Source organism: Buteo buteo, chromosome 3 (assembly GCF_964188355.1).
Source record: "Buteo buteo chromosome 3, bButBut1.hap1.1, whole genome shotgun sequence".
In the NCBI taxonomy this organism is placed as follows: domain Eukaryota; kingdom Metazoa; phylum Chordata; class Aves; order Accipitriformes; family Accipitridae; genus Buteo; species Buteo buteo.
Window position 1 is genome coordinate 64,369,686 of NC_134173.1, and position 24,635 is coordinate 64,394,320.

Below are 24,635 nucleotides of genomic sequence, written 5' to 3' on the forward strand. Positions count from 1 at the left end.
CCTAGTCTATTTCTTCTTCATTTCAGTTAGGAGCAGGGAGTTTGGGGACCATGTATAGTCACTGGTACCAACCCCTTCTGTTTTGAGCTCTGCTTGGGGATTACAGTTTACAGCCAGGACCATTTCAGCGTGGTTCTGCTCTCCTGATCTTTAAAGACTGGTGCAGGGAGGAGGTCAGCCTCATAAATTTTCTGCCGGTGCTGTTGTCTTCTGCATTGACAAATTATTTTTTCAGGTCTAGGTTCTCAAGTGATTTCACTAGCAGAATAAGAGCCAAATCTCAAGTGTAATTGAGTAGCCACTGTGTCATGGAGCAGATTGCTGTCAGGTTCATCAAGGTCATCAGGCTCAGTCTCCCTGCCATCAAAGGAACATAGGTACTATCAGGTTAGACCAAAAAGTCCAAATACTGCCACAGTCACAAAATATTACAGGCTTGTAACATAAAGAACTAAAAGCTATGCATTATAAGGTGCCAAGTGGGGGGAAAACCAACCCCAAAACATGTGATGTCAAAGAAATTGCCAATGCCTTAGATTCTTGCAATAGGAAGAAATTTGAACTGTGAGATTTTCAGGAGGTCGAATGTACCCCATGCTGCAGAGAAATGCAAAGCCCATTCCATGGTCCTTGCCAATCTGACCTCAAACCTAGGTCTCCAGTGTTTTACAAGATAGTGGGAAAAGCAGAGAAGCTTGGACATCATAAGTGAGAAACTTCTTTGTAACTCCTAAAGGTAGCCTAGTGGGAGCTTGAAGGCTGGGATTTATATTGTATAAATAAGGCACAACGAACATGCCTCCATTTAACCCTCTCCATGAAGCTTAGGAAGGGAAGATACCTCAGTGTTTGGTGCTGGGACTCTAACTCTTTAAAGCACCAGGGAGATGCTTCAGTGCTAATTGGAGGTATCCGAAGGGTACTTTCACTATCTCATGTGGCTGAGCTTTAAATGAGAAGATGAAGTAGGTTTGGATAAATATTTATACTCTGCACTAGCATATGGTGTTGTTGAAGCAGATGCAATTCAGTCTTAGAATTCTTATCTTATACCAACATGTTACTGATTGTAGAAAAGCATAAATTACACAAGTTGCCATCTGTTTTCAATTACAGCATGAAAACGCTGAGGCAGGTTGGTATTTTCCTTTAGCTGTGTTATCAGCTTGCTGCTGAATTTGATAATTACATTAGAGTGAATTCAGAATGAATGTATTTGGTAATGTGAACACTCAAAAAAAGCTGCTGACAAACTGCTTTCATAGCTTGTCCATAAATAGAGAAGCAGCAGAGTTAAACGTGCATAGCCCTGCGTGCCATGAATGACACTACTGTAGGGCTTGAATATAAATGTGTATATGAGTTTCAAACATGTCTTCATGAGTGCCTCATTTTCTGATAGTATTTAAGTATAAACTATAACATAAAGGTCCATTCTCCTCCATAGAAATGTGGAAGCTGTATTCAAGCACCTATGACTTTAGAGAAATCCAATTTTAAGAAATCAGATTTGATATTTTACCATAAAATCAACTCTGGTTTTGCAGAACCAAAGAAAATTCAAACAAATTTTAGCTCCATCTTTCACTTTATGCAGCTGTAACCAGAACCTCAGATTTTATGTGCTACTATCCATCACAGAAATTGGAGAGAGTGAGCTGAGTAGGGTAGCCATTAGCCTCGAACATCTTGTAAGTCATGCTCGAGAAGAGTGGTTGTCACATTAGGACGTGTGTTAAGAGCATAGTAAGAATATAATGGTCAAGTTTGGATGCAATTTTTTTTTCATTTGATCTTTAGTAGAAATCTTTCTAAAAGACTCTAAAGAAAAATTTAGTAAGGCAGCTGTGTTAGTTGGTGGCATGATGATTCAACAGAAGTTGGAAGAGATCAAATATTTGTGAATGTGAAAATACTCAGCTCTGCCATCGAACTTGAAAAATGGATTAGTGGTTGGTTGTCCTTGACAACTGTTTAGCAGCATGTATAGCACTCACCGTACTTTCCTGATCGATGCATGAATCTGTGCCTGGGTGTTCCTACTCTGTGTCTGCCTTCTCCTTTTGGTCTATGGTCATCATTTGCTCAAGGAGTTTGCTGGTGAGCTGTGGTGATGCCTCTGTAACTGTCCCAAAGTTTCCATTTCCAGGGGGTGTGTTTAATTAACCTCAGTGAGTAGTTCCCAGATTTTTTAGAGAGTCCTGCTACCACTTTTCTATCCTAAAACCATGTTACTCTAACTATACTGGGATTGTTGCTATCAAAATTATCATAGTAACATAGTTCTGTGAGTACTGGGCAGCAAACTGCATTACACCCATCTCCTCTTGTCTGAGAGTTTTCTGAATTCAGCCCTCTCACCAAACTAGGGGCTTCTCTTACTGAAGGAAAATGTGATTTTGGGAGCTGCATTGTGTTTCACTGCCAGAACTTTGCCTGGTTGCCAAAAGGAGACAAGGTTTGGCAAATATTTTCTTTGCTTTCATTACAGAATACTGCAAGTGCAACAACAGAGTCCTTATGTCCTTGATCATCCTTTGCATTAGCACAGTGTCTTTAGGCTGATTGAAATCATTAAATGTGCAGCGTGGTATGAGCTGCTAATCAGTCTCTCTTCTGCCCCTTTGCTGTACCAGCTACTCAATCTGTTTTATTCCTCTTCCATCGTAGAAGCCCTATCATTGTTGGACTTCTCTGAGTGTCAGGAGACTGTCTCAGAGACACTGTGCCACTGGCCTGCTGGTTGAACCTGCCCCATGGTGGTCACATGGAAGACACAATTTGGATTTGGATTCTCTTCTTTACCTTGTCACAAACCCTCTATGCAACTACGCTGACTGTTTTCCTACCAGAATACATAGGTATAGTAGTTTGGGTTTAAACAGATGGAAAATGCCAACAAATCTGACATATTATCAAACATAATCAAAACATTTGATGAGTAGATCCATTTTGATACCAGTACAAATGAAAAAACCTCTAGGTTTGCTTAAGTTTCCTTGTGTTTTGTGGGGCTGTGGTTCACAGTGTATGGTCTAGGGTTCCCAGTCTCAGAGCAACATGTAGATCCAAATTTACAGACTGGACCTACCAACTCCCATGCAGCAATGTTACACTGGCACAAGCTCCACTGAGTTTCAAACTTCAGTTTGTACAAGTGCCCTCTTTCTAAGCCAACGTCTTCCCCTTCCTGATGAGAAATTTGTGTTTGTATTAATCCCAAATACTTTCTTTGTGATGTAACACTCTGCCATCCCTGCCCAGGTTGTAACTGTTCTGGGGGTAGAGACTTTCTATTTCCAATGCTACCATATTCCAGTCTCTGCTAATCTTTACCAAAATTATCCTCTGTTTTGCTCTGTTTTCCACTAATAAATCATTAGACTCTAAGTATGCCATTTTAAAGCCATGATAAAGCTCCTGTCATCTTCAGACATGCCAGAATTTCATTCTATGTTCCTACTTCTTTTGGTAGATCTCCATTTTTCTGCTTGTTTCCTTTGTTTGCCTTGCTTCTTTCCCCACAGAGTTGTTTAAGGTTCAGTTTGTTTTGAAGACATCTCTTCTGAGGCCGCAGTACTTCTATTGAAGTTGTTTGGGATGGTTAAGTGAAATCCACCCTTGTAAAGATGCCTCTGAGTGCATAGTCACCACCAAGTAGATGGGGTGCGGGACTGCGCTTCCTTCAATGGACTATGGGCTTCTGTTCTTCTGAGTCAGTGAACATAAAATCACCTAAAAAAAATCAGACAGCTTTATATTGGACTAGAGACTAGGTGCTTGCTGTGGCTATCAGGGACTATTACATGATAAAGACATCAAAACTCTGCGTGTGAAAAGTCACCCCCCTGAAGTATAGAAAATATGGGAAAGATCCACTTTCATGCAGACGGGCAGTGCAGTGCTCAAACATCACTCCAGCAGGATGTAAACCGCAAACTGCACACACGAAAGAAAACAGAAAAATTCTTTTTCTGATTTTCAGTCCTGTTTTTGAATGACAGGGTCCATGATAGTCACTATGGAGAAAGGAATTAAGGCAGTGGGAATTCCTATGTAAAATATAAAAGGAGTTAGTTTAGCTTTTCTGAGTATAAATGTCACCTTTAAGAGTGAATTTCCTTCCCCCCCGCCCCTCCCCCAAACTTACAGGACACAGATTTAGCAAGGTTTTACTTGCTTATCCCAGACCTGAATTTTGGCCTGCAGAACAGTATTAGGTTTCCAATAACTCTGTGTGATTTTTTCTAAAGACTCTTTTAACAGAGAGAGAGTTTTACTGGGCAATAAAATGACTTTTTTTTCTTTACAACAACTGAAACCTTATGCAAATACAGAAAGTTTCATAATACCTCAGAGCTCCTTTTTCTGCATTCACAGCAGTTTAGTTGACATTAGAATCGAACTTGTTTGTAGGCCAGCCACCTAAAATGCTGTTGGGCAACAAGCAACCTACTATACTTGTGTCTGTACATCGTCTCCTTCTCATCAACAGCAAGTACAATTCAGAAAAAAAATTTGTTCACAGGTTCATAATTGGAGGTCAGTGGTTTGTTTTTTTTAATTTAGTCACATTATTTTAATAAAAAGTAGGTTTAAAAATTCTTTTTGAGTAAATGGTGTTTTATGGCAGGATAACCCGGATAGCTGAACACCCTGCATTTAGGAAAGTGTTTTCTTGATTGTTTCTGAAGTCTTACAGCTGTAGCCATTCAGAAGGAGAGAAAGCAGTCTTGGTTTCAGCTGCACTGTAAAACAGGGCTGTGCTTGTGTTTTGATACAGCTTCCAAATTCCAGCATGGTCTATAGCCCATTGAACGGCGAGATTTAGTGCCAGCCGGAACAGCTGGGATCTCACCCTTGCTTGAGCTTTCTTAGGCTATTGCAGGTCACTCTTAGGTAGTCCAGGCTCTCTAAAGAGAGGGCTATCATCTGAAAAACTTATCTGCAGAATGGCTGAAATCTTAAAAAGTGTACCCTAAGTGTCTATAAAAAAGATACAAAATTTGAGGCCAGTACAGCAAATTGCTGGCATTTTGAACTGCTTTTACTCTCAACTGAGGTTGAAAAGCATTTTGTATTATTAGGTTCGGTTGCAATATCCATTTCACTTGAAGTCTTGAAGGGGTCCTCGGACGCTGTTGGGTTTACAGCATCGTGGCTATCACAGCTCTTTGCCGCCAGCACTTTGGGGATGCTGCTGCTCCCCGGCTGCCTGCTTTACAGACCCTTCCCCGCACTTCTCCGTGTCTTTTCTTGTTTCTGCTCAAGACACAAGCTGGCTTCCTTTCATGATATAAGCGAATGATTTGGGAAACATGTTGCATTAAAGCCAAGGCTCTGTTTAGCTAGTCAAACACATGGAAAAACAATTGCACTTTTGTCTGCGCAAACAGAGAGCAGCTGTTTGTCTCTAATGGCGCAGACCGTTCCTGCTCGTTACAGTCTTGATACCAGAGGGTGCTGAGGGTGCCCTGCATAGGTCTGACTGCCCTCGTAACTCCCTTGTTTGGGCTGGTTTAGGGACTGTTTTTAACTAATATGGGCCTTAAACAAACTACATTTAGTTAGTTTAGCCTAATTATATTTGACCTTGTAAGTAAACTGATACATAGTTTTTAAGTTCTTTACTCATTATATGTGTTTTCCTTTAGCAAATCTAGTTTAGGTATAGATAGACCAGGAAAAAAACAAAACAACAGAACACTAAAAGGTCAGCCCAAGCATAAAAAGACGTTATTTCTAAGCTAAGACTCTATGTTCTTCTGCTACTGATGCAGTATTTCACCCAGAGCCACCTTTAGCCATTTGAGTTATTTAACATTTTCAGAGCTGTTCTGTGGTAGGTATCAAATTGCAGTATACAATAAAAATGTTTATAAAGTTAAGCATGTAGTCACTGGTTTGCTTTCCTGATGTGGCCCAGTCCAGCTCGGCTTTACCTGTGGGTATTACCCGCTGCAACTCAGATTAAGTCAGTCATTTTACACACCAATTCCCAATTAGGGCCATGAGAAGCAGTGACCTGTATTTCCCTACTCCCTATTTATGGAAGGTTTGCATTTCAGGGTATTAGGTCCTTAGTGTTATTACCTTCCAGGTATGTACAGATAGCTTTCATTTACCTACGTGAGCAATACCCGTTTGCTGTGTCAGTGTTTGTCTGACCACTCCGTCAATCCATTGGGGAAACTGTGCCGCTGCAGAGCTGAGACTTGCATGCAGACTGAAAGCCACCCACCCCAGAACAAGAGTTGTTCTCATGGGCTATTAGGTCAGCTGTTTCCCCCTCTAATTTGTCCACTCTATTTGTGGAGTTTGCACAGCAATGGTTTCATTCTATTCCTGTTAAAAAGACTTAAATTTCCATTAATTCCCATCTGTGGGGGAGGGAGGGAGACAAGACACTATCTGAACTAATGATGAGGCCCTTTGAGAATCTAGGACTTAATTTTATGTTTTGTGAATTGTTATATTATGTTATAAGATATTTTATTAGATGTTTTTATGTTTTATTTTTATATTATGTAGTTTTTATATGATGCTGTTTAATTTCTGATTTTTTTCCAGTTACAGGCAGATGAGTTTGGAATACTATAAAAAATTTAGCCTCTTTTTTAAAAACAAAAAGAAGAATTATGTAGTGAATGTATGTAATGAAAATATGTAATGAAGCCTTGCCCAGGCAAACCATCCATACCAGACTGCAGCCACAGACCAAGATGGAGAGCCAGAATTACACGCTTATGTTTGTAATTCTGCAAATGGAGTTGGTTTTCTCTGCTATGCATTGTACCATGCTCTGCTGGTATCCAGTTTCTAGCCCACTGATGGGACAGTGGGCCAGCTTAACACTGGTGTAAAGAGTGAACAAGAAATGTGTCCCTTTAGAGAGAGAATCCTGTGTTTACGCAAGACCTGGATACTTGCCTACTCCCACACCACCCACTCTACAGCCAATTACACATTTGCTAGAGATATTTACAGAGCTGAACACACAGCTGCAATTTATTCTGTTTCATCCAGTAACCTCAATTATGTAGAAAAGGACATTGCATGATTTTTTAACCTTCTGGCGACACGCAGTAGGTTTTGAATTGTTAGGTTTCAGCTTTGATTTATTGATCCTAGCAAGATTGCATAAATTCTTTAAAAAAAGGGGGGGGGAGATAAAAATCTTAGCTGGAAACATAGTTTTCAGGACCTCTGATTTTCATCTCTTTTCCTCATTGCCATGTGACAACGTGCAGAGTGGGAGCAAATACTTCAATGCTGCCTGTGTTTGCTTTTATTTAGGAGGTTAGTCTTGTGTCTTGGGCTCTTCTGTGGCAGCACGTTCAGCATCTCTGTAGCCTGGGGTCTTTGCTGAGCACAGGGATTCCTCTGCTTTATGGCTATGGGTTACCTATTGAAATAGAAGAGACCGTGTATCAGCATAAATGCAGGTTGTGTGTGTAAGGGTGTAAAAGAAGTTGAGCCCTGCGCCCTCCCTCCTCCACCCTTGTTCTCCTGCGTCAGATTTCTCTGCGCTTGTTCCTTCTACCCTAACATCCATCTTCCCATTGATTTCACTGGGACTTTATGTTATCTGAAAACTTAAGCTGCAGTTTACTGATCTAAGTGAAGCTGCTGCCAGAAAGGTTGATTCTGTCTTCACCTCCTTTTCATCTCCCTCTTTCCCTTTGCCTCCAGCCAGATACGTATCTATTGCCTCCTTCCTCCAACCATGTCAGGCACATCAGGGAACTTATTTTGCCTGGAGACAAGTCCTTTCATTTATTTATTTTTGCTGGCACAAGATTAAAAGGGAGTGGTGCCTGGCTTTGGCGCACTGCTCCCTGGAGCCAGCGCAAAGGGACTGGTGCACCTCTTGGGAGTAGAGGCACCAAGTCCTGCTATGAACCTTCCTCCCCTTTAGAAGAGGTTTGATATCTGGATCCACAGAGTCCTTGGCAATTCAGGCTGAGGGTATTCCTTTCTGCCAGCAGGAGGGGTTGTGGGGTCCCAGATCAGGTTACTGCTCCAGCTTTTAATGAACAAACCTTTTTCTCCCCACATTTCTTTTAAAAGTAAGATTAGTTCTTTACACCCTAAGGAAAGGGAAACTTCATTCTCTGGTGTTGTCACTAAGGGTTTTGTGTGCAAACCCATGGTGTGGTGTGTGAAGTAGAAGATGATGATATGGTAATTAGCTCAGAAGATTTATTCAAGAGATCTAACAACTGGCAGGGCAACCCTGCATGGTTACCCACTTGTAAATAGCTCCTTTTTAAATGGTAACTGAAATAAAAAGTAGAAGCAGTGTAATTTTTTGTTCCTCTGTGACAAAATAATAGCCTTAAATGGGAGTGTTTACTTTCACTAATTTCTCAACTCCTTCTATTTCATATTTAAACTAGATTTTAAAAAATGACACCTTGGTTTCCATTTGTTTGCTTCAGAGTGCAGCAGTGCTTGGGAGGCAGGAGTGGGAGCAGCAGTTCCCAACATTCCCAGAGGAGCAAGGGGAATGTGAGGGGAGGAAATCCCATTGGAAGGGTAACTCTTCCTTTAAAATGTTGGAAGCTTGGATGTCCCCTTCCGCCTTGCTGAAGGCTGGAAAGCTGTGTTTCAGATGTTACATTCTTGTAGCACCTAAGCCTTCCTTCCCCCAATTTTGCTGAAATCTGTCAGCAAGACAAGAAAGCCAAAGCAGGTATATTGCTTTTTTAAACAAGTGATGGTAAAGAGTATCTTTTCTTTTTTTGCTTTGCTTTTTCCTTCTCGGTTTCAGCAGTTCAGTAACTTTCACAGGTGAGAGCTATGGCCATACCACAAGAATCAACCAGTAAGTTTTCTGTCTTAGAACTGGCCCAGAGTTTTAAAAAGTATCTATAAAGTGTGAAGAGCTTAATTTGTTTGGTATTCTGCTTAAGACATCTCCAGGTCACCGGCAGTTGCAAAATGTTAATCTTTCAGCCCCAAATTGCATGGGTGCCTGTAAGAAAGGGTTCTTACTGAGAGCATGGCCTGATATTTAATAGAAACCAGGGTCTTGCAGGTCTCTCATGCAGATTACACATAGAAAATAGATGGTTTTGCTAACTACACATGAAGAACCTTTCCTCTGGAAGATCACAGTGAGTTTCACAATACCATAATGAAACAATTATAAGCCTGAGCTACTCAAACTGGCCAGCTGATCCTTGTCCCTGTAGGATTAGTAGGACATGAAAAAAGCATTTATTTGTAATTATTGAGGATATCTCTAGAACAGAAATGTAAGCAGGCTGTTTCTGTAATGGATTTCATTTTAATTTTCATTAGCAAGAAGAAAACCCAAAACACTAACATTGGACTGTTCTTTTTGAAATAGTTATATTGTCAGTTCTGGTATCAATTTTATTCTGTAAAATTGTCAAAATACACTTTTCTTTAGACAGCTCTGAAAGAAGTTATACTTAGAAGCTTTTATTTTAGTTCTTAGGAAAATTGCTGAAGAACTTTCCAGTGTTGAAAATAACTCCTACATTTGCCTGAATTCATCATTTCTGTTTGATGCTAATAAGGTTTAAAAAAGTAAGACCAAAAAGAAACCAATACATTTTTCCATGCATTTTGGGAATGGCTTGTCTTAAAGTAAAAATTATCTGTGTGACTTTGGCATCACATCAGATGATAAGAAGAAATAATAGTCAAGGGAGTGTGTCCTAAACTATCTGATAACTAATGTAAATCAGTGTGCGTACAAATAATGAACAGAGCAAAGGGTGGATGACTGAGCCAGCCCTGATCCGCACACAGCTTTCCCAACAACTGCATGTTTCCATGCAACATGCTAATAAGTTTTGAAGTACCTTGGTTTCAAAGGGATCTGCTTTGCAGCAGGACGTGGCCCTGGTTTGAGCTGCCAGCTTCTAGAAATCTGTTTCAGATCTCCACAGAGTCCAGGGGTAAAATCCTGGCTGCTCCAGAGTGAAAGATTAGTGCAAGGCTGGATTTCACTCTTTCTCTCGCCAGCCTTTTTTAAGATTTTCCTTCATGCAGTTGCCACATGTACAATAATATTCGCACCTTCAGTGGAAATGGATTAGTGGCAATGTTTTCAGCATCTCTTTATGCTGTTAACACTTGATGCCAGAGCATCTATCAGTGTCAAACAGCCCGTGAAAACCTTGCCTTTTGGTTGACCTTGGTGCTGTTGGGGGAGAAAACTCAAGTGTGCTGGTAAAGACTTTGTGCTTTGCAGTCTTAGACCCTGAATGGTCCTATTACTGCCCAGATAATTGGGTAAAATATCAATACTGCTGAAAAACAGTATTTTTGCCACTAACTTTAATGTGTCATTGCATAATCTAGATTTGTATTCAAGAAATTCAAGACTAAGTTGTATTTGGTAACATTGATTTCTTTGGTACCTATTTGATCTGTATTTGTAATAGTCTTTATACTTTCTTTCTTAAAGAGAAGTTAGCAAAAAAAAAAAAAGGAGAGTGGATTCCGGACACTGACCTTGACACTGAAATGTAAATTATAAATCCATTGAGAATTAGAACCTTAACCCATGGCCACTGAAATGAGGTGCACATGTTTGCTGCTGTGGAGAAGGGCAGTCCTCCAGCCCCTGCCCAGCCATGCTGCCTCCTGTATGCTGGAGCAGGCATTTGTGTTACTCTTCATCTCAAGCTTTTTTAAAAATTTATGTCAAATTGAAGTGACTGTGTAATCATGGTCTTATTCTACTGTTTTGAGATGTATTATCTGTTGACTCTGCATAGCTGTTACTTGCTTCACGACCAGGGATGAACAGTTGCACTTACTGCTTCTTTAAAATCATATGCTTTTTTTGGGGCTGTCCCAAAGAACTTTGCAATCATCACTTAAACCAAATTCTGCAGTGGGAATTTCCAGCTCTTCATGATCTTTCACAGCACCCTTCTAAAAAGTGTGCCTAGAAAAAGAAAGGAAATTTTAAATGGATTTTTATATTTATATATAATATTGAAAAAAGTCCATCAAGCAAGGCCTGTCTCCACAAGGACGGGTGACTAAAGCCTACAGTGCAAACGGCACCTGAATATCCGAGTATCTGGGCTAAGTGCCTATCCTCAAATAATATTCCTGTAGCATTCACAAATATTAAGGTCATCCTGAGGCAGAATGCTAAGTAAGAATTAGTGACAGGTATGCAATGTTTTTAGTCAATAGTTTGCTTTAAGGTAGTTGTGCAATTCCATGCTTATGCCTGCAGCCAGTCCCTGACATCCCTTGGGAGCATCCGGCAGTCATCCTCACCACAGCTCCTGATCAATGCTGGCTCAGCCATCCAGCCCCAGTGCAGGCAGCCCCGGCGAGGGAGCGGGGCTTTGGTTTGGCTGGCGGGCAATTCTCTTGGCAGGAAAATCAAGGGGTGTGGATGTACATCTCCAGGGCAGCTTGGCAAGATCAAGGAGGGGCAGGCAGCCAAAGCTTGCTGTGGTGGGAAGAGCAATAACCAGTAAGGGGGAGGAAGGGTTGTACAGCTCCAAGTACAGCACAATCCTGATTTTGGCCATTAAACGTTATGGTAACTATTTATAATTCCTCTTCTCACCATCTTCAGTTTGATGATAAATGGCATGACAAACCCTTGCTAACTTCTTTAAGCGATAGGTTCCCAGATCCCTTCTGTTCAAACGTAAGCCCAAAGTTGAAGTTTTCCTTTTCCTGGGAACACCTGGATTTGGTTAAACGTTCTGTATGTGCTAGTGGAAACCTGCAGAAAGACAGAGGTGCCTTTTCTGCTATCCCTACTTCTGTGGGCTGCTGTATGCCAAGGTGGGAAATTGAAATACTTAACAATAAATGTTTATTACTGTAACATTTAAATATTTGAAATTAATTAAGGGAGTCTTTTCATGTCAGTGTTGCTTTATTTAACTGTTATTGTTTCTGTGGTTTTTAGATCGTCACATCCTGACCAACAAAATGGTTGGAATTTATTCTGGGCTTTTCATTTCTTGAAGTCTGAGGGATGCTTATCTCCTGTCAAGTTCCTTGGAGAGCGATGAGGAAATGAGCAATAAAAGGCTCTTTGAGGGTCTTTTAACTTTAGTTTATTATCTATTATAGTTATTGATGTGTGGAAACCAACAGAAATTTTACATGTTTGTAGTTACAAAGCCCTTAACAGCTGTAGCTATGAGCTGAGCACTTACAGCTTTTTGAAATGTGTTTTTATAAATGTAACATTAAATCATCATGATTTTGTAAACCAGTCTCCTTAAGAAAATTCCTGAGATAATAATATGTGGGTTGATATACTCAGTCAGGGCTGGTTTGTGGGTCCTCGCTCGCTCTCGCTCATTTTGTAATTCCACCAAGAGAGCAACCCATGATGTGGGCTTTTGGGGGCCAGGATTGATGATGGCCAAAATGCACAAAGCAGCACTGCATTTCATTTCCCCTTGCTGGATGCAGCACTGAATGGAAAAACAGGCTGGGGAGAAGAAAACTGGGTGAGTTGAGGCCACTCAGCATACTGAAGGGCCCAGGACTGTGAAAACCTCTTTCCCCTCATCACGACTGGAGGACACAGCAAATGGCTCCACATTTCTTTATCCCTGAGGGAGCCGGATCTGGAATTTGCAGAGACTCAGCCCTTGGGGGCACTGCCCAAGTGATGGCCATGAAGAGGGCTTTCTGCCCCTACGGTGACTGCCTCTTTATTATCATCTCCTGTTCCTCATGGGCCTTTCCATGCAATTTTAGGAGAGAAGTACGCTATTCTGTGCATTGTCCTCCTCTCTACATTTCTCTTCTCATCTGGCCTGGGTGGACTTTTTGCATCTAATCCTATCCACTGGAAATGGTGAAACTAATAAGCCATTTGGATCCAGTGCAAAGGACAGCACGAGGGGGACTGTTCTCAGCCTGTAGACATTGCTGATTAATAATACTGCCAAGGGCATACATTAAAACAAACACATCAAGAACGCAGACGTGTCAACTCTTGTCTTTTGCATAAGAAATTCACTCTTTGGGATCCAGATTGCCGTTCAGGGCTGCGGTGCCTGTACCGTCCACATTTACACTACTGCAGCCCTTGTGCGAGTGGCTGGCCAGTCTGGAAAGTCTGTTCCTCTGCCAGGGACGTTCCCTGGAGGCCCCTGAATGCCCCTGACGTGATCCAGCATGCAGATTTATCCATCACACGCTTGCATGCCTGTCCCTGGCCAAACACAAGTCCCATGCATTGGGATTCCAGTAATTCGAGAAGTCTGAGAATATGCAGCAGTAAAAAAACCATCAGCCATTCAACTTCCAAAAATTGCATTAAGCCAGAAGAGACAATGTTATTTCTGCAGGTCTGTTTTAAATCAACCCAAATATTATTCTGGAGCCAGAGCTATAATTCAGTAAAACTTGATACAATCTTGGAAATCCATAGAAAGCGTTAGGAAATACCACTGGAAGTTAAGAGACCTATAGATACTGCAATAATCTACATTTTAAACTAAATAGACATCCCTCTTAAATACTAATTGTGGCACACTGCAGATGATGGTGGGTTACTTTTTCAACCAAAATCCTTAAAATTCAGAAGGCTTTGTCTGCATGCAAAAACTGAACTGTTTTCCCAATGCTACTTGCAGCTGAAATATAGCATATGAATGTATAGGAAAGATACATCCATACTGCCATGGAAGTTGGCTAAGTGGTATTGCTGATTGCCATACTTTGATGATCATTTAGGCTACCAGTAAGGTTGACTTCCAGGATCTTCAGCTCTGCAGAGGAGTTCTGAGGGTAAGGGGTAAGGTGCAAGAGTGAGGTCTGCCCTCCCTTCAGGGACTGCTGCTGCTGCTCTTCCTGTGCAGAGGCTCTAAGGAGCAGAGATTAAAATAATTGGTGGCATTTTTGATGAAATTTTACATTTTTGGATTGGCTTTGCTTCCTCTATAATTTTCCTTAAATGGAACATCCATAGGTACATTCTGTACATTTTGCGCAAATACAAATTGAGTTTCACAACACATTTTACTTGAGAGGGAAGGTAGTTGATGCACAAAAGTTAAATGACTTGGCTTGCGAGAAAATCTGTTTTAGAGCTAGCACTGGAAGACACCAGAGCTGCTTCCCACCCCTCCTGCATACATTTCTGTGTTGTGTTTCTGCCTAAATAGGAAAGGCAAAAATATAAAATAAAACCTGAAAATTTCTAGTGATACTCTCCTCATAGCTTCTTTCTTACAGACTCAAGATGACTTATGAGTAAGATAACCTTCTAGTGAATGTATTGTTTTCATTGAAACATCAGGATGATATTACTGTTGCTTCAGGCTCCATATTTTTATCATTAAAAACACAGATCTAGACACTACACATTTTTTGCCTTTTTACCAATACCATAATGTTATGATTAGATACAGAGAAGGCTTAACGTTTTTGAGGAATCAGTACTGTTATCTTTCTTTTCCTCCTCTGTTTTTTACAATGGTGATGTGACTTTTTCTCTGATTAACTCTTTTAAGATATACAGTGGTGTTGGTCCAAGTATTTCTATCAAGACTTTTTGGACAGAATACGGCCTCTGATGATAAAAGACTTTCAGTGTTTGAATTTGTTATGGCTTTTAAAAACAAAATATTAGCATATTTGAAATTAATTAATGTCCCATACTTGCTGAAAAAAACCAAAAACCATTCATATAAAAAGTAAATCTGTGTAGGAGTATCTTCTGAAAATGGCAGTGACATCTTAATCCATCCTACTTAATCTTCCGTGATATTATTTCATAGAATTTGGATCCTTTGGGTTCATGTTGTACCAGTGGAGGTTTTGGTACGGAATCTAGTGAAGTCATCATCCAGACCTTGCCCTGAGCCTGGAAACATGATGCATAGTTTTACTGTAGCTACCAAGAACTGTCTAAAAGGGTTTCTATGAAAGTGTTTAAGACAAACTAAGGATAATAGACTCTTTGCAATGGCCAGAGCTGTCTTGTCCCACATTGTTTGCAACGCACCATTGATATCAGAAAATATCACTGTTCTAAGAAAAATATTGTTATTAGAAAAATGATTGATGTAGGACTTCAAAATTCCACAGATTTGAAAGTTGCAGTGATATTGCAAAAAATTTTACAGAAAATTAACTTGCCAGATTAATTCTAAAAGAAGTGTGTGTTTTTCTTAAGAATGCTGAATGAGATGGTATGAAGAATTATGGAGGTTTTGCACACTCAGGAGTTGATAGTACATCTGTGTAAATAACCTTACAAAAAAGTGTAATGCCTAACCTTTTTTGCTGGTCGCTTTTCTCCTCAGGTTTGCCAATTTGTTGTATCTGTCAACGGCCTCAACGTTCTCCACGTGGATTACAGGACAGTGAGCAACCTCATCCTGACCGGCCCTCGAACGATTGTGATGGAAGTGATGGAAGAAATAGAATCCTGAGAAGGAAAAAAACTCTTACTGGACATTTTTGTGAGAGAAATAGTGACGACCATGGAGCAGCCTGACACAAGGAGGCAGAACATTGCTGTGTCTAAATAGATGATTTTGCTTTTAGGGGAGGGGGGCTCTCTTTCATTTAACAATAATAGCACTGGTGATTATGCTAAGAAGTGAACAATACATACTGGCCTATTTTCACTAGGGACTTTTCCTTGCCTAACAGTGACAAGGTTAAGGCCTTTAGGTTGTCTTTCCAGCCATGCCTGCATCGGTCAGAATGGTTTCCCACCTGAGAGGCCATGCAGTCCACCATTGGATCAAAGCACTTCAGGAAATGAAAGAACCAAACACCATGGGGTCAGGATGTCACAGACAGTTTGCATGACATACTTACATTGGTAAACATCCTCCTGGTGTCCAGCTTTGTGCCAGGAGCATGTGCTGTCGCAGTTGCTCTCTCCTTGGGCTGAGGGACAGCTGACTAAATGCTGGCTTGATTGCAAACACAAACAAACTGCAAAAGCATGAAAAAAAGCTGTCCATTCTCTGTGGAGGGTACTCTGGTACGAATGTTTGGGCCTGACCGAATACATGGATTAGTCTAGAAAGAAAAATCATGCAAATGGAAAAGCGTGCAGTACTTTCACAAAACCTGTCTTTGAAAATCGGGCTTTTTGTTTAGATGCCTACGCACTGGTTTAGGTGCTCAAGTATAAAAATGTTGATCTTGTTTTTTTCCTTATCTGTAAAGGAAAGGTGTCTTGGCTTTGCTGTTTGTCACTTTGCAGAAATTTTGGACACCTTTATTCCTAGAAGAAGAAGATTTGGTGGGTTGAAATGGGAAATTCAGTGTTAGCATTAGCAATGATACATCGAGATGCTCCAGTAGAGAAAGTACATTTCAAATGGAAGCAATGTACTTGAATGTACATTAAGCTTGTTAGCACTTTCAAATCATCAAATGTTCTGCAAACTACAGACTTGGCACATGAATTGCATTTGACACTATTACTAATAAAACATTGTATTTAACTGACTCTTACTCTTTTTCAAACAGGATTTCTTTGTTGATGAATTAATGCATCAAATATTTTTTAAAAATGTATATACAAATTCCATATTCTGCAGAGTTAGGTGACTCCTCAACTCTATGACAAGAGGACTGCATGGGTTTTCTTTGATGTTTGAACTGAATAAACACATCCTTGTCCACAAACTTATAATCATATATTGCAGGCTTTATCTGCTGTCTAAATTTTACAATTAAAGCTTGACTTTCTATATGAGCATACCACAAATCCTTCAATTACGGGGTGGGGAAAGTATTTTTTTCCTCAAATAATTTTGAAATATGTTTTATATTAAAAATTGTTCTCACTAAATACATTGCTCTTGCAGTATGTTTTTCCCTCACTCAAACACTTCTACATCAGAGATGTAAAAACAGCAAGTCTTCAAAATCACATATGCCTGCAGCTTTGTAGGTAGAAGTCCATGTGTTCTTTGTTTCTGATATAGTATATCTGTGGTTGATTCTTCACCATGAAAATTTCTCATATTCCACTAGTATGCAGCAGTGCAGGGAGGTATAAAACTGCAGCTGCGAACTTGATACTAACAAGGGACAAAAATGTTTGGAGGATTCTTTCAATCTGTCTTTTAGTATGACAGTTGTTTATCCTGATTGCACCCCAAAAAAATTTGGTACACATGTATAACCCATAGCAGATTATACTCTACAGTTCATCTAAAATAAACAGTTCAGCACATAATGTTATATGAGATTGTAACAACTGTTGATGGTATCCACTAAGAACGGTTGGAAAAAATCCTGTTATCCCAGAAATGTGTCAGTATGATACAAGTTTTTGATTTTGTGAATCCAGGAATGCTTCTCTAAATACTCTTTTCTTTTCTTTTCTTTTCTTTTCTTTTCTTTTCTTTTCTTTTCTTTTCTTTTCTTTTCTTTTCTTTTCTTTTCTTTTCTTTTCTTTTCTTTTCTTTTCTTTTCTTTTCTCTTTTCTTTTCTTTTCTTTTTCTTTTTTTTCTATTTTCTTCTCTCTTCTCTTCTCTTCTCTTCTCTTCTCTTCTCTTCTCTTCTCTTCTCTTTTCTGCCTGGGTTGTTTTGGTGGCTTGCTTGGTATATACTTTGTACCACTTTCAAATAAAAATTCTACATGTTAGGCTAGGTTAAATATTAAAATGTGAAGTATTTCTGTAGCAAAATGCTAATGATACTCTCTAATGCCATCATGGATTCTTCTGTCTTACATCTCTTGCCTTAGTTAATATTCTGCTACAAGTTCCCTGTAGCTTACAGATAATTAAGAAACTGGGTCAGAATTTAGCTTAATAATGCATTATAGAGTGCACTTTAGAGTTGAGCAGAAAGAGTGGGAATGGGGGCAGGGAGAAATCTCTGCATATCATTATGTTACAGATTGGAGATGGCATTTTCATTTGCAAGATACATTAGTCTCTATCACAATTGGAGCACCATTACTTGCCTGCTGTTTAATGGGGATTTCCATACCGTGTTCTCAACTCGATTGGCAATACAGAATTTAATTAATTCTTTCCCTCTTCAATGTGACAAAGGTTTTCAAATTATCTCTGGTATGAAATTTTGTATTTTTGGAAAAAAGGATGCAAAGCTAACAATTAAGCTATGAAATGTATCATTTCTGATTAAATTGCAGTCTGTCTGCACATAGTGATACATACCATCCAAGACAGTCCACAGGAGTCAGTGTCAAACTCTCATGCACTTCAGAGGGCACAGAATTTTGAGTATAATAGAGCACCTTGCTTCCTGCAAAGTACCAGGGGAAATGTAAGATTATTCACGGAAGTGAGGCATTTCAAAATATGCATGAATATCGCAGTATGAACTGAAGCAAGAAACCAGAAAGGAAAAAAACCCCTGGCATCAGCAGTAATAACTTCTTTAAAAAGACAGGCATTTTTGTAAGACTTAGTCTCTTAACATGATCACGTTTTTGGTTACTATAGATCTTGTGAGATCCTCTAATAAATCTTTATGCCTTAATAACACAGATTAGTGCCAGTCCTCTGCACATGTACATTTGCAAGTCATTTATGGAGCATCTTCAAGCAATATAACAGTTAATTAAACTCAAGTAGCAGTTAAGCTAATTGGAGCATTAATTCATTGCAATATTTCTCCTATTTTTCTTCTGTTATATCTCCTACAAGATACACCATTTTGATTATCAAGATCAAATACCATAAGTATACTATTGAACACAACTGGTTGCACAGCTAGTCCCATGGAAGGCATTTCACTCATGAAATAATGCAATAATCAGGTGTATTAGAATTTGATTGTCTGCATTTTAGGTCTCCAAAGAAGCTGCAAATTAGATTGTCAGCATTGAAAAGACACAGTTGTGTCACAGCAGCATCTGCAATACAAGTGGGTCTGTCCTACTATCCTCTTCCGTGAGATTACCTTCAGGTAGAGGTCTGGGAGGAAAAAGTCATGCAGTAGGAATGTTTCTCTTGGTATTTTCTTCCTTTTCTGGTTATATCCTCACTAATAACTACAGAGTGCTAGGGACGTGTCAGACACTGTCCCACTATTACTGGTTTAATGGTCAGCATGTCCCCTCAGCATGGTCTAGACCTCTGAGAAAATTGCCTGAGCGTAGTTCAGAGAATAACATGAGATCAGAATTTGGGCATAGGGGTGCAGGCTTTGTTGTGCCTCTTGCCCTTAGGACCAGAGAACGGTCTCTATACTGATTTGATGTACTAACATAGACATAGCCAAAGAGAATAGTCTGAGGATGAGGAAGAAGGAGTGACTGACTGACTTCTTCATCTGCACTGACAGCTGTGATACATGGAGGTTTCCTTTTCCCTGTGGATGGAGACAGAATGATCAGATTATGGGGTAATGCTCTATTAATTTCAGGTAACACTGGGAATTAAATACTAATTTTTAATGTTAATTTTGCTAAATAAGAATTATTCTAATTTTAGAGACAGGAAAAACTGAGACAATACGGTTTGCAAAAATGTTTGCCTAATGTGAGACAGACTGAGAAATCGGTTGTTGCAATTATGAGTGTTTTCTTCCTAGTGTATAATTAGAACTAGAACACTTGTATAAGCGAAAAAGCATGTGTATGTCGCATGTATAAGTAAAGCTAGACCACACCACTCTTCAAACAAAGTGAGAGAATTTCTAAACTTTTACAATAAAACTGCCATTAAAAGTTTCCATAGATCATACTTTTGAAATTTGTCTTTCTTTATCTGGTGAGTGATGTGGCTTATATTTTTCACTTATATGTGTTACTTATAAAAACACAAATAGTAACTGCCAATGTAATAATTCCTTTTGTATACACACAGTGCAGATAAAAATATCATCGATGTTCCAGAGAAGCTGAGTGATTTTAAACCATTAGATTTCTCTACAAACTTGTACATAAATAAATATTTACACATCCATTTTTAAAATGAGCCATTAATGCAAGACATAATCTAAGAATGTCAACCAATGTCACGGGATTCAATGATACAGTTAATTTTTACTATAAAAAATGTTTCATGCATAGCTACTTAGTCTTTATACTTGCAGTTCCTCAGGAAAAATGCAGAAATATTCAGAAGGGACTAGCTATATCTGTCAAATGGAATGTCTACTAGAAAAATGGCTGTTGTTTTGCAGTTAGGTATCCATGCTCATATTGTCCATGGGAGCTGTGAATTTCCAGTACTGTTGAAACGCAAGTTGCATAGGCACACACTTAAAATTAAATGCTTAACTTCAAGAGCACGTGTTTGAAGCAGGCACTGTATGCTAGGTAGCACAAATCATTGTATTGCCTTGTATATGAAAATGCTGCCATACACGCATAGCTTTCCCATCCTGTGTCACCATAGCTCTTGCTGAACTTAAGAGTACAACAGTTGCCTACTGGCTTTTGCATGGCCTTGTCAGATAATAATCATTTCTTTTCAGAATTTGCAGGTGATTGGAGCCGTAGGAAATTCTCTTCTTTTTACGTGCAACTTCTTGCTTCTGTTCCTAAGGCGATTGTACCCAGAGACTTCTACAAAATGGTCTCTAGATTATTGTACGTGGACAGCTAGTGGCATGCCAGCCACTTCAGAGAGGTATTTACATTGTGCCTGAGCAGCTGGGAAATTCTCCCACTGCTCCTGCTGCTGCAGCTGCTGCAGGCACCCAAGCAGGCCAAGCTGAGGAACACTGGTCTAAAGGACAGCTCGTGCCCACCAGACTGTTTTGCCTCTACCAGTGAGTTATGGACATATTTTGTTTTCTTTCCTATTCTACTTCTTTTGTCACATAGTTAACAATGGTCATACTTTCTGCTTCCAGCTCAAAAATTGGTTCTTGAAGGTCTTGATGGCCCTGCTTTCTCTGTGATTTTTACTGGTCTGTTTTTGAGTGGCTCTTTACTATGATCATCATCACTAGCTTTTCATAAATTAGCAGTACTTATTTATCAAGCCTAAGATTTCAGAAAACGGGTGAACTGGATGCTACTTTACTATCAAATGATAACTAACATGCAAACAAAGCCTTGAGGTAAGAGAACAAAATAAGACAAAGTTACCATAATGTTGAAATAAAATTAATTTGAGTTATAAAATACCACTACATCTACTCTTAACAAAGCTTCATATGGTTCATAACACAGTATGGGCCATAGCTTTCATGGACTTTCTCAGATTACAGAGAGAAAAGGTGAGAGACCTCCAAAGACTGTTGTTTTCCTCCTGTCCTCTGGATGAGCTATCACAGATTCTCTGCTCCTTCCCTCCATCACATCCTGGCTGGAGCACTGCCTCCCAGCCATGGCTGGGCTTAGAACCACATAAACACATGTCTTCACTGCAAACTGTAAAACACTGGAGAATTCAATCATAAGGATTTTTGTTTTCCTCTTCAGGTTTTAGACTATCTTGTATTAAACAGAAAAAAAAAAATTCTCCCTCTATTCTATGCTTGTCCAATTAGAAAATGATCTTTTTCGCCCCTCATATTTCCAGTGGAACTCGTGATGAACAGAAATCATACTTTTCTCTTTGTGCCCAAGCGTAAGTCAGGGAACACTAGTTCTTACCTGCACTTCTTAGGCAAACTTCCACTGAGTCTCCCTGGGAAAATTTTACCTGAGCAAAACCTGCAATATGATGCCTATTACTAGATTGTAGCTGGAAAATACATAGTATGTACAAACCATTAGTTTTTGCAAAAAAACCAAGTTAGCTTGTTTTTAAAATCTTACGATTTTGAATTAGAAGCAAAACAAGTGTGGAATCCAGAGGAGCATCCATCAGGCAGGTGCGGTGATAGGGTGTAGTAGGGAAAGGTTCTGTCCCGTTATCTTTCTTAATAGCAACACAGAGGAGAAAAATGTTGTAGTTTTATGACTAAATTTACAATTTACATTCTTAACCCTGTCTTCTCAATAAGAACAAAGTTGTAACTAATACTTGTGTATTTAAGAACATTCAAGCATAAAATGCACTAGATAAGAATATAGTAAAGATATATGTTTGTTTGTGAAATACTTCAGTTTCAAATATAAGAAGCTACCCAAACAAAACATTTCCTTTAAAGAAAAAATTTCCATTAACAATATGAAGTAATTAAAACTTTTTTAAAAAATCTTTGATTTCTTCATAAAATATTTATATATATGTGCAAACACTGTGTGTATCAACTAAAAATAAATACACATGCAGTTAAGCACGCTTGACTGAACAACTTCTTTGTCAATGGAGTCCAGCAATGGGGCTAAGCTGAGCTCTTCATGTTTATTAGCAAAAGTTTAATTAAGCGTGATGTTGAGCAAAGCCTGGGAAATATTAAGTGATTTCACTTGGAAGAAGTTCTTAGTAGTTTGCAGGATCAGGAATCCATTTAATTTCTGTTCTCAAAGTACCCTAACATCCTTGCTTTACCTGCAAAGTATTTCTAGAAACAAGACAAGATTTTCTTAAAACTCATATAAATATTGCAGATGGAACCCACTAGCTTTTATGGGTTAACTTGGAAAGGAAGAATCATGAAAGTATTTAAGATCTTAATGTCACATTTTCCTATTGCCTGTTTTGTTTTATGAGTTTTGTCAGGTCAACTGCTTTTTGAAGATAACTTATTGCACCCTTTTGTTTGTTACTGCAGTTTGGGATGTGTGTGTGCTTTGTTTGTTTTGCCAGAATCAGCAAGATCCTGTTGAATATTAAAAAAATTCAATAATTCGTTTTCCATTACACTCCAGCAGGCAAATCGTCTACTACAAAATATGTTTAAAAGAAGCATTTACGGAAGGGTGCCGAGTTGCCCTGTTACATGTTTGATTTTCATGATGAAATATGTGTTACACTTTTTAAATTTTGTTTCATTACCCACTGTACACGTATCTGCATGATTGTATTATTGTTCATTCTCCTAAGAGATTATTTTCTGAGGGTTATTGATTCACCTTCCTTATAGTAGCATCAGTATTCCATTCCAGAGACCACTTAAATATAAATCCCATTGACCTCATCTCCTACATAGTCACAGAAAAAAATCTTTTCTTATGGTTCAGTTGGAAATTGTATTTGGAAGATGAAGGCACAGAAAACATTCACCTTAACTCTTGCTGATTAGTGTTTCTTTTGCAAAAAGCAGACAATGCTGTCTTAATGTGCAGAGCTTCAGGAAGCCACGTAATACAGGAATAAAAATTTTATAATTAAGGTCAAATTGTCCACATTTTAAAGGCTCTTTGATGATACCCTTTTCCGGTAGTTATCATGATTAACTCCTAACAATGGGTTTGTAATTGCAAAGATGACCTTTGGCACGTGGGCTAATGCAGTGCTCTTTTTGCCAATCTGCAGATAAACTTTTTCAAAGCATCACAGCAGGGTGATGGCATCTACTTCTACTTAGCTAATTGGAACCTGAACTCAGAAACCAGGGGCTTGGTTCTGTTCCATACATGTAAATGTTGAGTGCCATCAAAGGTGCTTTAGGGTATTTGAAATATTCTTATGGAATAGAGAGGACTTATGGGGAAGCCCATGCCTCTTGGAATCACATCTAGAGACTAAGTCTGAGAGGATGTCTTAAATACTGTAGGATACTTCAAATAGCACTAGACACCTATGTGTGAACAACTGAATGACATTCCTAATAACCACTACTTAATATTGGCTAATTCAGCTGTCTCACTGCTGGTAATTTTATTGGCGTTACCCAGCTGTATATTCAATTAGCGCTTTTGACGGGAAAGAACTTCCTGCCTATCCAGCCAATCCTCTGAGAAGTCGTTGCACAATTGTATCATGCAGAACTGAATGTGATGATGTGCTATTATTAAATGTCCCAAGAAATGTGTCTCCTTTTCCTTTCCTCTTATGCTTTTTGTCAAGATGCAAAGTGGCCCCTCACCCAAGGACAGCTTTGTTTCTGAATTGTCTATTGCCAGTCAAGGGGACCAGAGCCATTTGTCAGTTGAGCTGTAATCTGTATGTATAAGTGATCATACATAATTACTCTCTCTCTGTCTCAGCAGACTCTTCCTGCTTTTTGGGTGTTACTGTTTTGAAGTTGTCCTGAAAAGTACTAATTTCACCCAAGGAGGCACAGCAAGGCAGCAACCTGCTCCCATTAGGGAAATGAGATCTTAAGAACGAGTAGCAGATACTGCAGCCACAGCAGATGAGAACAGAGGCAGCAGCAGCTGAGTATTTCCACTTGAAACTGAGTTTTATTTCACTGCTTGCAATATGACTGGTATTGTAGCTCTCAGGTGTCCTGAAATATTTATACACCTCCAGTATGCTTCCCTACTATGTCCCTTGCACCACAGTCAGTCATGTATCTCAGTGCTTGACATCTCAGCCCTTGGTACAAGGATAGCTTCTGCTCACCCCCTGCAGCAGAAGCGGCACTGTGCCAGTGTCCAAAACTGAATGAGGAATTCAAAGTGAAATTTATAGAGAATTTAGGTGCTGACATAGGAAAAAAGTTAATAAAAAATACCTGTTAACCCACACGGGTGTTTAGAGGGCCACCAGCATTGAAGATTTCAGCAGTAGTCACCTAACGCGTTGTGACCGTAGCCCTACTAGCTGGCTTATACACCTCCACGTTCAGCAGGTTTTACAACTGGCAGCACATCCATCCACGGCAGAGAAGGTAAAACCCAGATAGGCAACCTG

At 39.4% G+C, this 24,635-nt stretch overlaps 1 protein-coding gene across 2 annotated transcripts in view; it reads left to right on the plus strand.

The window, feature by feature from the left end:
* The window catches only part of DEPTOR (DEP domain containing MTOR interacting protein), a 78,140-nt gene extending 61,444 nt beyond the window's left edge, over nt 1-16,696 (plus strand). For both annotated transcript variants that reach the window (XM_075023867.1, XM_075023866.1), the window contains one exon: nt 15,288-16,696. In XM_075023867.1, coding sequence (XP_074879968.1) covers nt 15,288-15,416 — 129 coding nt within the window. In that variant the 3' untranslated portion in view covers nt 15,417-16,696. The remainder of the gene's footprint in view (nt 1-15,287) is intronic.
* The last annotated feature ends 7,939 nt before the right edge of the window (nt 16,697-24,635 follow it).